Here is a 17,627-nt window from a genome sequence, read left to right as displayed (position 1 = left end):
GGGTGGGGTGTGTGGGGATTATATAATTTTTAATTTCATGTTTATTCATTCATATCCTTTCATTTGTTTATATGCTTTTATTAAACTTTGAGTAGTGGCATTTGATTAAAGCATTTATTCAATATCTACATATATAGTTTCAGTTAGATTCCTACACATATGAGAGTGGCCTCTGTCTGGTTGTGAGCTCGAGTTGGCGAGGTGAGAGGTGAGACAGAGTGCACTGAGGTGTCTCGACCTCAGTGCGAGACACACAGTTTGTCTGCACACACACACAGTATATAGACTCGTTTCTAGGTAAGAGTTCAGACATATTTTGCTTGTAACTGCATTTTGTGCCTGCAGAAGTGACAGTTTTTTGTAGGATGTGGTTTTGATGTTCCAGAAATAAGCAGAGTAAGAAGATCAACAGGAAGCATCTGGCGTCGAGACGGAGAAAATGTTCTTTTTGAATGTGTCAAAGGTTGTGGTTATTGTAACTTATGCATGTCATGTATCTGCTTTGACACATGAAGGGGCGTAATAATACCCTGACGTATAAAACATTCTGTGTATGCTTTCTTTGGGGGATTTATGCTGAGAATTGTGATGGTGTATTTCCTCCACACGTGTGTTTAATAAAATCATTGTTTTGACGCACTTGGACTTGTGGTCGTTTGTCTCTCACCTCAATCACGAATCGGGACAGGTGCCCTCGGGCTCTCGGCCTGGGGCTCGGTCACTCTGGCACAGCTGGCTGCCAGCGGAGCTCCCGGGCACGTCACTGCAACCCCCCCTGGCTTACACTCCGCGGCTGCTGAGTGACCCCTCATCTGGGACTCTCCTCAGCTCTTTCTGGGATAGTGGCGCGGCTGCCCCTCTGTTGGTCTTCCTTGATCTCTTGTGTTCTGAGGGCCTCCGGATGTCTGGAGTTTTGATCTCCTCCATACCTGCTTCATGCCCTGGTGGACGGGGATGTGGCTCCCCACACCCTCTAACAGATCATTATATGTAGGAGTAGGAACCTTTTAAAAACAAGCGCGTTCATGCTCACAGGTATACACACGGGTGCTCACACACACAAACTACACCCTTTTTGGCTCCTACCTTAAAGCACACTGCACTGTCGATCTTATGTGCTGCACAATAATGTTTAACATTTAGTATTTACTGTTATATTCCCATATATCATCGTGATGTTGTTTATGCTATTGCTCTAGTCTTCTTCTGCTTGTTTTCTTTTTTCTTTCTCAACAGTTGATCCAGGAAAAGAAAAAGAGAAAAAAAAACACACAAAGGTGATGAAGCAGATTTTCCTTGTCTTTTCTCTCTATCTCCTTTCTCCTTTTTCTTTCCCTCTCCTTCTGTTAACTTTCTTCTGAACTTTTCTTCTTGTTTTTCTTTCCCGTCCCCGAGTCCAGTCTGGCCTGACTACAATAACTTAGAATAAAAATAACTAATAAAGATCAAATAAACTATGACAATCAAGTGGACCAGTATAGCAAAAGGCCCACTTGGGAAAGTAAATCTGTTGGGCATTTGTCTTGGCCTTCAGACAATAATTCTGATTGCTACAGTGCCAGACAGGACATACAAAAAAAAAAAGCCAGATAGATATCCTGTCTCACCAGGTGCAGTCAGTTCTTGGGCACCTAGGGCCCTGGGGCCATGTTCTCAGCTCGTGCCATGGTGGTGGTGGGGCTGGCTGCTCTCTTGTTAATTTGTGTATGCATACTTTCTTATATTTTTCCCGTTCCATGTTTTGTTGCTTTATTTGTTTTGATTTTGTTTTCTTATTTTGCAGGTGCAGCACAAAGAGATCCATTGCACATTTCTATTTCTACTCTTGTACGGTATTTAATGATTTCTCTTTTTTTTTTTCCCTACCTGCTCGCTTGGACATTGCTATATTGGAAATGAATTGTAATAATGGTCGTGACACAAATTTAACCTAATAAATAAACAAAAAAAATGTAACACATAAACAAGAGGAGCCTATAGAGAATTAGAGCCTAATGAGAATAGAGCTCATCTTGGTAAAGCAAATGTTTTTTGGAACATCACATTCAGATTGCAAAAGCTTCAGGATAGGACAGGCTTAAAGAAAAATAAAGTTACAGAGGTCAAATAGTTGACAAGTTGTGTAACATTATCTTTTATCAAAATGAGATTCTTCCAAGTGCTGATTACTTAATAATAAATAAAGCTGTATGTGGGTAGAGTAGGCAGAATGGCCATATTGTGGTTATAAAATAGGTGTTTCCCCTGCACTATTAGATACTGACACTAGATGTCTCTCTAAGCCAAGTGATTCTTAAGCTTCTGTTTATCGTCTATTCCTCAGAAGTTAATCTAATTTGGTCTTCTTTCCTTTTCAGAAAGGCACATGACCATCCTGTGATTGCTGGCATTTTTTTCATCCTTTTATATATCCAAGTCACTGGAACTACAGGCAGTGGAATTCCAAACTAAACTTGTTCATTTAGTTTATGGCAAAATGCATTCAGTTTATTGGATCATTGCAGTTCTCCTGGCAGTTGGCTCATCTGAGATTTGTTATGCAGGACCTCTCCATGCTCAGTGCAAAGTAGAATGGTATGATGTATTTTCTCTGTATACAATTTGTTTTTTTTGTTGCTGTCGTTCTTCTAGCTTTGCCTTAAAATAATGTGATAAACGTGTATCTGAAGTGATGCTTAGTAAATATTCTTTTATGCATCGTAATGTTAGTCTGCCTCTGCATGTAAACACTACTTCGCCTTTCGTTTCTTTCTTTGTTGTCAATGCAATCTCAATAGAGGAAAGTATCTTCTATATCAATATGTAAACCTAAGACATACAATAATTAATATGTGTATGAATATTATATTCTTCTATATGAAAGTATTAAAGCATATGTAATGGTTATTTTGTAATTGAAACAACTCTGTATGCTTTATAGAAAAATAATGAGATCACATTTCTCTGTAGTAACAACTGAACTGGCCTGTAAAATCACTGAGCTGCCACCGAAATGTAATTTATTGTGTAAATTGGAAACTTCTTGAGCTTAGCCATAGTTTACTATAAACTGGATTGAGGCAATATTTTTCATAAAGAGCACTGGTCTCACCTTTCCATGTCATAACACAAACTTGCAAACGTTTAAAATGCCTTAATTAAATGAAATACAGGTGATCTTTCATCATATAAAGCTTCTTTGTGATATAAAAATATATGGTGTAAGATTTAATAATCAAAAAGAAGTAAATAGTGATAATTACCTTTTGTCAGCAGTAAAAAAAAAAAAAAAAAGCCCATCTTTTGTTTCTTACAATAGACAAATTCCAAATAGTCTCAAGTAACACTCACAACCAATCTCCACTAGATGGGACCATTTGTTTTAGTATTCCACGGTGATGCAACACTAGCAATTACTACACTAAAGTAGCTATGCTTGTTTTATGCCATGCAGGTACTTTGGGATACCATGTCAGGCAGTTTATGAATCCCTGGTTTCACAGATTAAGAAATGGGAAACCATGGCTAGCTGCACTATGGGAGGAGAAAAGTGCCTGTACAAGGTATGTGAAGTCATACACACACACACACACACACACACACATATATATACACACACACACACATATGTAATATTATATAATTGTATTATTGAGTTCTCTTTAACCTTAATTCTGTTCTGTAGAAACAATACATAGATTAACAAATTAATTAATTTCTGCCTCCAGTTGCACTCTGCCTCAGTTCACTTCATATCTGCCAAGCACACTACTCCCTTTAAGAAGAATGTGTATGACATTAACTTTCGATTGGTCTCCTTTCACTTCTACACTTGCTGTCATGTTTCGGTAGGTTATCTCTCTTCTCTGATTTATTATATGACAGGTTAAAGAAACAAAATTAGCAAACTGTCTATTGTCAATAATTTTGGTTTCTGTATATTTGGTTCACTGTACCATGCTCTCCCCTTTCTCTTCTGGTGCATCCTTTCTTTTCTGTCTTCATTTTTATTTTTCTGTCTTTCTCACCACCTCACCTTCTGTGTTTATTTTTGTTATTGCTTACCTTTTGCATTTGCCTGTGCAATCTGTATGTTTTATTTAACAAATATGGCCATTTTTATTAATTAATTGATCTACTTAATTTCTAGGGCATGTCTATCTCTGAAACCTGGTATGCCATTAAAGACCATGGCACCAACTACTGCAACCTTTATAACCTGATTGAAGGTAAGGTTTGATAAAAAATTGTGACAGCCTTTTGCAATTCCTGGGCTTCACTGATAAGTTTGTCCTACAAGTGGTAACATGTTAAAGTAATTACATATTACTGGAGGCAATAAGGTAAGTAAGGTTTTATTAAATAATTAATCATCTAGAAAGCATCACTCTTTACTGTGTCATTTACATGGATATGAATGGATATGAATGGCTTAATAAGCTCATATATAACATGAAAACAAAGTTTATAAAAAATATTACATCCACTACAAACAAGTTATTTAGGAGCTGTTAATGGTTCATAGTATCATTTAAAAAAGCCAAGGAAATCATTAGCAAAGTTCTTCTAGTCATTGCATTTATACATATACTGATTAAGATGAGCTTGTTGTTTGTGTGTTAAAAGATGTGTTATAATGTCTTATTTCATATTGTAATTAATTGTTATTTCTGCATTTACAAGTTGTTAGTTCAGTATTTTCTATGACCTCATCTAAAGTGATGACCACACCAGGGGTCCCCAATCCCAGTCCAAGAAGGCCAGTGTCCCTGCAGATTTTAGATCTCACCCTGGGTCAACACACCTGAATCACATGATTAGCTCATTGCCAGGCCTCTGGAGAACTTCAAGACATGCTGAGAAGGTAATTTATCCATTTAAATCAGCTGTGATCGGTCAAGGACACATCTAAAACCTGCAGGGACACTGGCCCCCGTGGACTGGGATTGGGGACCCCTGATCTATACCTTATAAAGGATTCATAAATGAAAATGAAAGGACAGAAGAACTTAAGCAAGTCTCCCAAAAGTTGATTCTGCAATTTGCATATTAACGATCAAGGAACTACGGGCCTTTTGTGTTCTGTGTGCTCATACCTCTTTCTCTTCTCATTTGTTCAACAGGAAGTGGTCTAACTGAATCCAGGGGTTATAAAGAGGTCACCAGTGACTTCCTGTGCACCCAGCGTTCCTCTGCTAATTGTACTGTCTACTGACTGAATATTTACAATAAACAGAGATTATCACTGTGAAGCAAGGACAATCACCCAGTTTTGATCTTCTTAGTTATTGACAACAAAAAGAAGTCATTTGCAGATTGTATAAGAATCTATACAGTGTGCCCTTACCTGTTTGCTACTGTTGAAAAGGAGGATTTTCATTATCTGTAACTCTTATACAATTTATGTATAGCATGCATTTAGATGTTCAGTTTATTCAAGTATAGTTTTAATGGACCCTGTTTAAACATGAACAAAGGCTGGCCCCCGGTTAAATATTTTTTATTTAGCTTTTAATGCATATGACATGCTTCCAAATGTTTCAGAATGAAGTCTTGCTTTAGTAATAAAGGATTTATATATGAAATAATAGTCAATGTAAAACAATACCTGAGATATCAGTCACACAAGTACAAATAAACAGTGGTTGGTGAGTTATCACATTTATTTATTTTATGTTTTATTTATTGCTGTCTGCTCAGCAACCAGCTGCAGCAGCCAGCTGGATACCCAGAGGTTTTGCATACAACACCCTCGACTTCTCAGTGACCACCTTTAATCTCAAAGATCACTTAGAGTGGGTGGCAACCTGTCCCACTTCCACTCTGTAACTGCGACTGTAATCACTCTCAAACAGATTGACAAAGATTTGCAATTAATCACCATGTAATTATAAATGCAGATTCATTGCCAATATATTGTACACAAAGCTGACACAAAAATCTGACTGTGGCAATTTATGGTCAGTTGTGTCATTTAAATTCTCCAATATGAATTTCTGCAATTCATATTGCAGAAAAAAACAGTCACGTTCACATTTACATATATTGCACACTAACAGTATCACAATTAATATTTTGTGTTCTTCTATTATTTGCACAGTCCATCTGGAAACTATTCACAGTGCTCCACCTGTTCCATAGTTTCTCTTGTTACAGCCTTATTGGATGGATTAAATTAATTAATTCATTCATTAAATTCAACCTGCGCAGCCTTGCAAATTTTACCAGCCACGCTCGTTGCAACATGACTGGGTTTAGTGGACTGGAAAATAGTCCCTGGGGTCTGTTACTTTTAAAGGTTGGAGTAACCTGGAAGTGCTATCGATACCAATGTAAACTAATACTCTGTGAAGCAGTAAAGGTAAAAATCAAAGGGTTAAGAAGGTAATGTACGCAATTTTCCCAGGAACAAAGCAATAAATAAAAAGTAATAATTATGGTAATAACAAATAATCAAATCACTTGAATTATACTTATCTATTTAACCTACTCTGTGGTATTGCTCACTTTGTTCTGATCTTTCAGAGGAGAGAGGTTGGAGAGAATAGGCATGCCTTGTCCCTTCTGTGTAGATATGACCCAATAAGACAGGATTCAAGTCCTTGGAAGTTGTAATCCAGTAGGAGACCATGGAATTCCTCTTGAAATTATAATCTGACAGGGAAAAAAAGGGGGGGAGGAGGAAAAGTCAAAAATTATAAAATCAATTCTCTCTGGACATCCAGTCACCGTTGTTGATATTTAATCACCCAGTGTCCAGCCACAACTTATCATCCTGTCTCTCTGGACATTTCTTCCTGTTAAATGGGAGTTTTTCCTTCCCACTGTTGCCAAAGTGCTTGCTCATAGGGCAGGTCATATGATTGTTTGTGTGCTGGTGTAGTTCTTCTTCCCACCAGCAAGAGTCACTACAGTTCTTTCATGCCAAGATTTGTTTGTTATTAGCTGTAGAGTTAGTAATGCAGCACACTTTCAGAAAAGACTGATTCAGCATGTTGTTCGGATAAACATCTGCATCCATCCTCTTCGTTGTTTTACAGAAAGCATCGCTTTTTCACTCTGTTGATAATTGAAGGCAGCGTCAATAAAAGGGACGATACACTTGTCAGTTGTCGAGGAGTTTATCTATCTGCATAACTGTATCCAGTGTAGCAGTGAGGGCAGAATAGTTTGGTTTTTCTTTTTTTCTTTGTATTATTGTAGGATATTTAGCTTACAAAATAAATCACCTTGAGGCAACTGCTGTTGTGATTTGGTGCTATAGAAATAATATTTAATTGAATTGAGTTGAACTCCATACGAAGGAGACTAGAGGCCAAGCTCAAGACAGCACAAAGGGCTGGTGCAACACCAGAGGCCAACTTCAAGCCAACAGTAAAAGTCACCGTCAAGTACAGGATCTACCAAGAAGATGCTCTGTCCCCACTGTTCTGCATAGGCCTGAACCCCCTCAGTAGGCAAGGCAACATTGCAGACATCAAGGACAACTACACGTACCTGGGAATCATGAGGGGACCACTAGAAATGCCTCAACCACCAAGTCCTGCAGACTCAGTTGAATGGGAAGAACAAGATCTGGGCAATCAACACCTACACCCCGACAGTCGTCAGATCTGCAGGTCAAAGGAATAGATAGAAGACACTGACATAAAAACGAGACAGTGCAGCCAGCATCAGTCCTTAGCCACCTTCCTTTCACCTAGCGTACAATGTCATAGTGAGATGCCATAACCAAATGGTTAGCATAGTATACTGGAACATTTGTGGTGAGTATGGCCTGGAAGAGAATGAGAATGACCGAGCTAACATCCTATGGGACTTCCAGGCACATGTGGACAAACTGTTGAAGGCTAAATATGAAAAGCAGTTTATAGTTTTAAAACACAGAAAAGCTAATTATGTCAAAATTAATAACATTTGAGTGTCCAAATTCATGCACAAACTGAAGTCTTACAGTTTGATTTTAGATGCTAGTTATTTTATTCAAGTCTGCTAAAATGTTTGACATTGATTTTACTCAGTTTCATTGACTGTACTTTATTATAGCCCATAGTGAAATGCATTTTATTAATTTGTCTCATCTCAAAATACCAATTGGAGAGAATGTGAAGTTTTTTTTAAATATAATTTTTTTCAAAGAAGTCATGACCATTGAGAGCTAAAACAATACAAGGTTCAACAGATATCTGACACTATATAAGTGGCTTAAAAGAAAAAATTCTTCTGAATCGTGGTGTAATGCCACTTCACATTTTCACTGACACCTGTATGTGTTTGAAAAATACACAAAGAAGTAGCTATCAAATTGAATGTAAATCAATGAATGAAAGGTGAAGCACTATAAAGGACAACAACATTTTTTTTAAAAATCTCTGTCACTCCACTCACTTTTATTCAGCTTCTCTCCTCTCTGGCCCTCTGTGTAGCTGAGATGCAGGCACTGGTGTCATAGTCAATGTAAATTCAGTGATTTTGTTGTTTACACAACACATATTTTTGTTACGCTTATAGTGTCAAGTCATGTACACAAAACCTGACTAGCTACTCAGTAAGCTTACTTCAAAATGAGGGCTAATATTAACCAAAGTCACAATTCCTCTCTAGAACTGATGACATTTAAAAAATAAAAATCTATTACCAACCAAGTCGTCATAAAGAAAAGACTAACGTTATTTTTGGGTAACAACTTATTTGATGAAAGTTTGACATTGTCTTCTGTCTTACTTGCCTGTTCTGGACCCTTGGTAAAAACAGGAGTTAAAAAAGAAAACAGCACACACCAATACAGAGCCACATGGTGTGAATATAGCTGTTGATACTGCTCAGAGGTGAGGTGCAGTATGACGAGGGGCATCATTCTTTCTGACACTTAAACCAGTTTTCGCTCTTAAAAATGATGGTGAAGTGAGGAGGGAGTCACAGAGAGAAAATACACCCTCAGCTGCATGTGGATTGCAGGGCAGCTTTTATTAAGGGAGCAATATGCTCAGCTGGGCTTTGCCATCCATCACTACCCCCCATCCCCACTCCCACCCGTACCCCTTGCAACACACACACACACACACACACACACACACACACACACACACACACACACACACACACCAAAGTCAAATGTTCTCCAACCATTCACCCTTGTGTATCTCTTCTTTCAGACTCCAACTGACTAGCAGGCACCTGTAATAACAAACATGGTATTTTAGCAAAATGTCCATAGAGTTGTAAAGTGCATAAATGAAATATGTATTCAGGCCTGTATTTATAAGTCCTATATTTGTATGCATCTAAATTAATATAAAACTAACAATAAACTTCAGTTTAAAAAAAAAAAATCCTCCTGCAATAGTAGTAGTAAGATAATGTAATGACTGTTTCTAATTATATAGATCCCTTATATTTTTGCAAAAATAGCAGCATCTTTTAAGGTAAGTCTCAAACTGTTCACACCTCAGTTTGCACCGTTTTTCTCATTTTACTTCGCAAATAATTTCAAGGTTCACAAACCTGAAGCATCTGCCTCGAGTGTCTAGGTCTAAGTTACCGGCTAGTGTTTTTCTGTCCCTGCCTGTGTTTTCCTGGATCCGATCCGGGGCGGAACACAGTCCACTCTCACCCATCCGCCGCTCGTCAGCAGCAATCAGCATAGCTGCATTTAAGTCACGGCCATCTCTTCCTCACCGGTCTGTCAGGTACCTATGGTGACAACACAGCTTCATCGCTTTTTGATTTATTCTTCGACAATTGTGTCCTCTGGTTGTGCCTGCAGCTTCCATCACCTCCACTCTCATCATTGTCAGTGTTTGCAGCCACGTGCCGGCTTCTCATTCACCTCCACTAAAAAGTACGGATTTCCCTCACTTCGCCTGCCTGCCCTCCTGCTCGCCCCCGTTTCACCCCATCTAAGGACAGGAAGGAAAACTCAACCATTCATCCGTCTCCCGCTCACTCTGGCTCCCGGCTACAGTCCTGATCAAAAGTTTAAGACTACTTGAAAAATGGCAAAAAAATCATATTTTGCATGGTTGGATCTTAACAAGGTTCAAAGTAATAGTAGTAGAGCTTCAGCAACAAGAGGAAATGGGAGTCAGACAAAAAAAATTTTGAGTATGGAATTTATTGGAAACAAAGCGTAAACTCAAAGAAGCTGTTTAACATTTGATCAAAAGTTTAGGACCACACCCCCAAAAAACCCTTAAACCCCTCAAAACAGAAATCAAAGTCACAAACATGAACTCAGTAATGAGTAGCGTGGGTAGGTCTGAGCATTGAGTAGGTCAATGAGTAATGAATAGGTCTGAGCATTTCTGCAAAGAAAACTGCCCCTGCAACCTGCATAGGTGAAATAAATTGGATATGGGTTAACATATTAACTCATATGTCGGTAACATTATTGTAAACTATATTATATCCACATTTATTTAATAAGTTTTGGCAACTTACTGCAAATTGCACTGTATACAGTTTTATACGTCGTGCCATAGTTTTTGCTCCACGTAAGCTGTTAGATTTATACAGAGAATGCCCAGCAGTAACCCAGCAATAACCCAGCAATTTTCCAGCAAAAGAGTTTTATATCAAAAAAATATTATTCCTTAGCTACCTTTTATTGATCTCACTTGCCATGTTGTTTCTGACAGAAAAACACATGTAAAAACCAACCACATCTAAAAGGACTCTTTTACCATAATGTAAGCAGTAACTGTACCCTGATAAAAAACAAAGCGTATAATAATTAAGCATACCTGGTCATCATCAGGAGCTGAAATGGAACAAAAACAATCTCCTTTTTTGAACTGTCACCGACCCAAATGCACAGACAATACACACACTGGCTGGATCTGCTTAAAGTGAAGTGGACTGAAAGAGGTCAGTGCTAATTTCAGATGATGAACATCTAGGAAACAACTGGTTAGTTCATAGCTAGCTGAAGCAGGAAGGTGTGACACCCAGAGTGAACATGACTGTATGGCATTTCACAAGTCACGTCTCTCAAAATGTCTGTTAGTGGCAGTCTATAAAATGACATTTATATTCAGAAATCTTCTGCATACTGCAAAAGAGTGTTGCATGACGGAGATTAACTAATTGTCCAAAAACGTGCTTTCACTCTGGATTACTTTAAAAGGTTACAGTAATAAAGAAGAAATTTGTGTCTCATAACTAACTCCACTCATCAGACTTACATTGGAGTAGGTTTGACTTCAAAATAGCCTTGGCTTTCACAGATCATTTTTAATTGACAGTTTTCTGTCTGTCAGACATGTTTCATCCGCCCCTTTCTGTGTCCGCATGTGAATGTATTTCACTCCACCCTGATCTGTCCAATTTAAGGCTAGTTTGCATTCAACTTGCATTACTGCACATGTCAGTGTTGTTTATTCAAAAGTAGAATGCATAGCATTGTGATGTTTCAGCGTTATCGGTGCATGATTTTTTTTTAAAAAAACAACACTCATTCACTTTACCACTCCTCTCTTCCTTTTCTTGGTCATTTTCTTTCTTTCTTTCTTTCTTTCTTTTTTAGTAGCTCAGCCTCACTCTTCACATTCTCTGCTGTCCTTAGTTCAAAGGCTGCCAAATCCTTCCCAAACCAATTAGAGTGTATGTAAGGTCCTCAAGGGGGCCCTGTGGTGACAGAACAGGGTATAGAGTGGCAAGGGGTCTGAAGAGGCAATCACAGTCTGCACTATTCAACAATATCACAAAGCAACAACAATAGCAGGCCATAAATCAGAACACTGAATAGACATTGACTTGTTGGATATGGGGAGACAGGAATAGTGTTTGGATGAAGAAGCAGGAAAGACAAAATCACCAAAAGTATACTCTACCAAATGTACACAAATATGTATAGTATGTAATGAATGTAATGCAAGTATGTAATCACGCATTAAAACAATGTCACAAATGCAATCTCTGCAAATATCTGTCTAATATTTAGAAATATTAGAAATAAAAATGCATGTTTATAGTGTCTCATTCTAGAATATATCCAAAAACATTTTCTTAATTTATATGAATTTTAAAAAATGGACAGACCAGTTCGAGATCTTTTCTTAATTTTTACGTTGTTTTTGAGTAGAAGTGCTATTAAAATGCTATAGAAACACTGGTGACTTATCACAACCAAGAACCCATTTTTTTTGGTTTGTTTTTCACACAAAAAGTGCACTATTTCTTTTTTTTTTTATATATATTTTTAAAGTAAAATGCTGGTACCATCTACATGGTACAAAAAAAAAGGTCTACATGGGCTGTCTTTCTTGGTATATGTTATGGTCCTGGGTCATTGACCCAGCATTTTGAGTTTTGTTGTGGAGTCAAGATTCTTTCTTTTGCATAAGGGGTTGTATTTAAATTCAAGTTCTGTGCAGTTTAATCTTGAGTTTTGCTTTTTGTAATGAGTTTGTTATCTATATTTCTGATTCTAGTTTTGTCTCCAAGTTTCATCTCAGTGTCTTGTCTTCAGCGTCTCCTGTGGAAGTTACTCTGTTGCAAGAGTCCTTTCTCCTGTGTGTGTTATGTTCAGTTTTGCCTCTCCTTTCTTGTTACTCCTGATTTCTCGATGTTGTGCTCCCAGCTGTCTCCACTTCTCTAATCACCATCTTGTGTGTATGTTTGTGTGTGTTCCTGACTCATGTTTTGTTAAGTTCGCAAGTCTTCAGCAAAAAAGCTGTTTTGACTTTTACCTCGTACCTTCGCAGTCTTGCACTTGGGTTCTACTTTGCCTGCCAGACCATAAAACCTGACAATATTAAGTAAATTATTTTTTAAAAATCATCTATGGATGGATGAAAGGGTTTTTTTTGTCTCTTTCCTTTTTTCTTTTTCATTGCTTTTTACATGCCGCAGTACAGCAGGTGTATAGAAAGTCATCGGTAATATGATACTCTTAGTAAACACACAAAATACATTTATCCTACTGTTCTCAGCTATTCACACAGTATCATATCCTCCCCCTGGTTTGGGTTGCTTTGATTCATATAGCTGTCATAGTTTTCTAATTTTTTTGACCCAAAGAGCAGCCTGCAACCATTAGAAGACTTTAAAGGTTTATTTACAAGTGTGTATTTACAAGCAGCAAGATCACCACTGATGAATGTCTTTAGAGGAGGAGACAGACTGTTAGGTATGGCTACTGCTACTATACTTGCTGCAATTAGCAAATTGCAGCAATTTAAGGAGTTTTAAGTAGAGATGGCACGATACCACTTTTTTATGTCCGATACCGATATCATAAATTTGGATATCTGCCGATACCGATATGAATCCGATATAGTGTGTTTTTTAATCAATAAAACATTTTTTTAATATCTTGCTGCATTTTGTATAAGTTTATACTCAAGTTTAAATAAATAACAACACTAAAGCTATTCTGTTATACCTGTATGTAAAAAATACACTGCGCCCAAAATATTTCATAGTTCAGCAATGCTAATCTAATAAATTTAAACCTGCTCCATCCTTCCTATTCTGGTATTTTAAAGAGTACTTAGCAGAAATATTAAGCAACCTAACTAATAGGGTTGCAAACTCCCAGCAAAAAAAAATAGGGAACCACCCCCACCACCCACCTCATGATGCTTAATCGATGTAATCAAATTTAATTTGATGCAGGGAGGAAAATGCACAGAAATAAATTATTTTTCAAGAATAATTAAATAGATTCAACATCTTTCTTCAACAAAATTGCAGACTGCACAGATGGTACCTTCCCAAAGGAAAAAGTACTATAGCTTACTAGGGTATATTAGAATGAACAGTTACTATATACAGTAATGGACTTATATTTATATTTTACATCAGATTAAAACTTTGGGTGTAAGATTCAGATAATTATTTATTAAAAGCTAGACATTTTAAATGAGAAGAAGAAAGAAAAGTATGTCTTTGTGCCCCCTTTTCCCTGTTCATGCCCTATCGGCCCCCCTGGCTAAACTTTGCTAGATCCGCCCCTGCACAGTTACCAGCCGTCAGCTACGTAGAAAAAGATCCTGGTGTAGAAAGTAATATTAAATAAATTCTAACAACAGCTTATCAAGCTTAATAGTGCTGCTGTTGTTCAGCCGCTGGTTTCCTCTTTCTGGTGCAAAGTGGGCTAAAAACAAACAAGAGAGACGGAGTCGCGACAGAAAAGCCGATCAGCTGATCATTGATCAGTTTCACGTTTGAAGTAGCAGCAGGAGAGAGAGAGAGAGGCAGTCGCTCCATATATCGGTTGTTAAGCTTAACGCTGGAATGCTTTACAAACATTCAGAGATGAACTTACACACTTGCTTTACTTCTCTCTGGGAAAACTTCGTCGGAGATGAAATGCTGGTTTGGTAGCGACGCTACAAATACACACAGCCGCTCTATCACGTGACGCACACTGCTGCAACGGTTATGAGCTGGGTTACGCCGTGTAGCAAGTTTTGTGAGGTGCTTTTTTGATATTTAATGGATCGGATTACATTGTTTATTTCTCGCCGATATCCGATCCAGGAATTTGGGTCAGTATCGGACCAATACCGATACGTAATACCGGATCGGTCCATCTCTAGTTTTAAGTCTAAGGAGTCTAATCTGACCAGCCCAACTCGCCACGTGAAAGAACAAAACACGTAAAAGAACCCACTGTCCCAATACCTGGCAGTAGTACCTTGTTTTTCAATGTGATTGTATTTATAGCCAGTCTGGCAGAGCCAACTGAGTAAATTGGGAAAACAATAAAATAATTTTTGTGTAATTGCTTCATTTTATGGGAATTACTGTTTCTCGTTTACTTCTAAAACTAAAGCCTCTTTTGTGCAAGGCCAATAAAGATATTCTTAATCCTGGCAAGAGGGCCACACAGCTTCTCCAGTGATGATGGAAAAGAAACCTGTAACTATCACATTCTCCTTCTCCCTAAATGCTTCCCTTGCTTCTTAGATAGGTGATAGTTCGATTTTGTTGGAAACATCATCTATTACAATTAGTGTAGATTTCACATGCCAGTTTATCCAACACTAGTTCCCCCAGCAGCTTAAACACAGTTACATGCACTTACACATATAACTGCATACAACAGTGGCAACTGTCTATGAGTACCTCCAGAAAGATAACATCTATATTTGAGGATGACAAACTAGATAAAAATCTGAACTTTGGGTAAAATGGATTCGTTGCTGACCAGAGTAAAAAATATACTGACTGGCACAGACAAAAGTGGAAATTTTATGGTTGTTATTTAGGGTTTTTTGCTTTCGCTGGCACTAGATACCTCACAGTCACTCCTGTATAACTGCGAGTTACCCAGAAGTGGCATTCTTCATTGGAATGAAGGAAAGCACTCATTTGTCAGATGTTCTTTAGTTGGTGTTAAGCAGTGGAACTGGATGCAGCCTCTCTGTTGTTCTGCTCTGGTCCATCACTCAACCTTCAACAACCTCATTAAATCTGACAGAACATGAGCTCAGCCTGTGAGGGCAGGAAGAGAAGGACTGGATCATGAGATATATAAATAAAGTTTGACAATGACCCAGTAACCTCCTCTGCGTTCATAGCAGCAGACTGATTGCCATGGATTTTATTGTGTTCCTAAATGATAGTGTTCCACTAGGCACTAAAATTTCTCAATATCTCATTTGCTTGTTCTATTTACCTTTTATTTTACATGTGTGTATAATTCTGCTAATACAAAAGGTCTCCTCTAAATTAATTACAAATTCAGCATTACTCCATCAGTAACTTCATCAGTCCTTGTAACTGATTATTTTGAGAGGAATGTTGTTTTTTTTCTGTTTGCTTGTTTGTTAAACCACTTGACCCAACACTGACCCATGAGCCATTCAAGCATGAAAAGGCACTAAACTGAATGACTAAAACAGGGCTGAGTCTATAAAGTTGCTAAACAATCAGCTTAGCAGTTAACCCGTTTTAAATTGTATCTCTAGGCACTTTGTTACTTGCAGCCTGTCAGAAAAAAAAGTTTTTCTTTAGACTTGTTGGCTAACCAGAAACGACAGAGGATTCCGACACAATCCTACAATACCGTGGAGTGATGACGGAGCCTCTGCTCTTCCGTTCAATTTGCCATGTTGCAAGGAGAGCTTAACTTCTGTCTCGCTAGCTTGCCCTGCGCTCAGTGAATCTGCGTTTGACTACTCCGCCTGGGCTGCACTGTCGAGCACAGATCCACTGAGCGCACAACACAGACAGCATCGTCAGAAGCAAAGTTGATAAAATAAATTAAAAATTTTGTATTGTATTGCATCTTGCTGGAGAGAAAATTTGATCTTAACATCAGGTATAGCGCAAATGCTGAGAATGGCCGGCTGGCACTTGTTATTTTAAATAACTAACTGTCATAATGAGCCAGATAGAGACTTTTTTTTTTAACCTATATTGCCAACACACTATTAGAACAAAATAACTGTTCCTTAGTGCTGGGAGGTGACTTCAATGCTGTCATTAACCCCACTCTTGATAAATCTAATCTAGATGCAGCAACAAATCTCTCTTTCACTCTGCTGAATGCACTCATAAAAGATCTCAACCTTATTGATCTCTGGCGTATGTAGAATATTGATAACAGGGATTACCCATTTTTCTCCAATAGACACAAAACATTTTCTGGGACAGATTACATTTTTGTTAGCCCTTGCCTAATTTCAGGCAGTACTTCTATTTCTGTTCAGCCAATCTTGTTGTGTGATCACTCAGCATTATTATGCCCCGTCAACCTGCCTAACATTGAGACTATGTCCCCCAAGTGGCGGTAAAACACATCTCTGTTAACCAACCCTACTTTTCTCAGCCTACTTAAGCTCCAGCTGAAAGATTTCTTAGATATCAACACTAATGACCCACAAGTTTTATGGGACACTACATTTGTGTTTTTTGTATCTCATTCTCCTCTATGTTGACAACAACAAAAGTCGCTCAGAACTCTAATTTAGAAAATCAAAAAGAATTATTACAAATTTACAAAAACACAGCTGGTCATACGATGGTCATCACTGAAAGATGAATACGATGCAGTAGAGCAGGGCAATATGGCCAAAAATATTTATCACAATATATATTTGAAAATTTGCGATAATGATATAACTGACGATATAATTGATGCAAGACAAAATACAACTCCACAACTTTACTAGCGCAAAAAAAACCCCATCCATGCATTTTCGCTTAAAAAAGCAGCTGTTTTTTTATGTGCATTAAAGCTATATAAAAACAGTGCAAATGCAAATTCCTTGCTGAAAGTTTGATCAAAAGGCATCTCCAGTAGAAATGGGCTGACATATCCTGAGCATAACCATGTATAATATCCACTGAAGTTAAAAAGAGGTGCTTTGCAACATTAAACTGCTTTGTGCCAAATAAAAAAGTCAAATACGTATTTTTCGGACCATAAGGTGCACCGGATTATAAGACACATTAAGTGAAACAAAGCAGTCAAATAAATCAAACTTTATTCAACTCATTCTTCTTGCTTCTTCCACTTCTGTACCATTGATTCATTAATACTGTATTCTATCACAGCTGCTTTATCCCCATGTTGTTGCAGTATATTAATGACTAACCTTCTATTGTGGATGGATTATCTCAGTTGTTCTCCTGATTGAAGTTTGGTCCGTTTACAGCATCCTGCCATGCGATTGCATTTGTCTCTATCCATCAGG

General features: G+C 37.8%; 1 protein-coding gene across 1 annotated transcript; it reads left to right on the top strand.

Moving 5' to 3' along the window:
* Positions 1 to 2,440: 2,440 nt before the first annotated feature.
* Positions 2,441 to 5,586, top strand: LOC118454915 (uncharacterized). Its single transcript, XM_035912102.2, has 5 exons — positions 2,441 to 2,574; positions 3,434 to 3,542; positions 3,708 to 3,827; positions 4,130 to 4,208; positions 5,103 to 5,586. The coding sequence occupies exons 1-5, from the start codon at positions 2,477 to 2,479 to the stop codon at positions 5,192 to 5,194; spliced, it is 498 nt and encodes a 165-aa protein (XP_035767995.1). The 5' UTR covers positions 2,441 to 2,476; the 3' UTR covers positions 5,195 to 5,586.
* Positions 5,587 to 17,627: the final 12,041 nt, after the last annotated feature.

The sequence above is a fragment of the Neolamprologus brichardi genome, chromosome 9 (assembly GCF_056152115.1).
Source record: "Neolamprologus brichardi isolate AB-2024 chromosome 9, ASM5615211v1, whole genome shotgun sequence".
NCBI lineage: Eukaryota > Metazoa > Chordata > Actinopteri > Cichliformes > Cichlidae > Neolamprologus > Neolamprologus brichardi.
Note: the sequence above shows the minus strand (reverse complement) of the source record. Positions and strands in the feature narration are given on the sequence as shown.

What these genes read in the sequence shown, in the direction of transcription:
- LOC118454915 (XM_035912102.2), top strand. Translation starts at nt 2,477, where the DNA reads ATGCATTCAGTTTATTGGATCATTGCAGTTCTCCTGGCAGTTGGCTCA. An exon ending in GCTCAGTGCAAAGTAGAATG is followed by an intron (nt 2,575 to 3,433) that starts GTATGATGTATT and finishes TATGCCATGCAG; the next exon opens with GTACTTTGGGATACCATGTC. An exon ending in CCTTTATAACCTGATTGAAG is followed by an intron (nt 4,209 to 5,102) that starts GTAAGGTTTGAT and finishes TTTGTTCAACAG; the next exon opens with GAAGTGGTCTAACTGAATCC.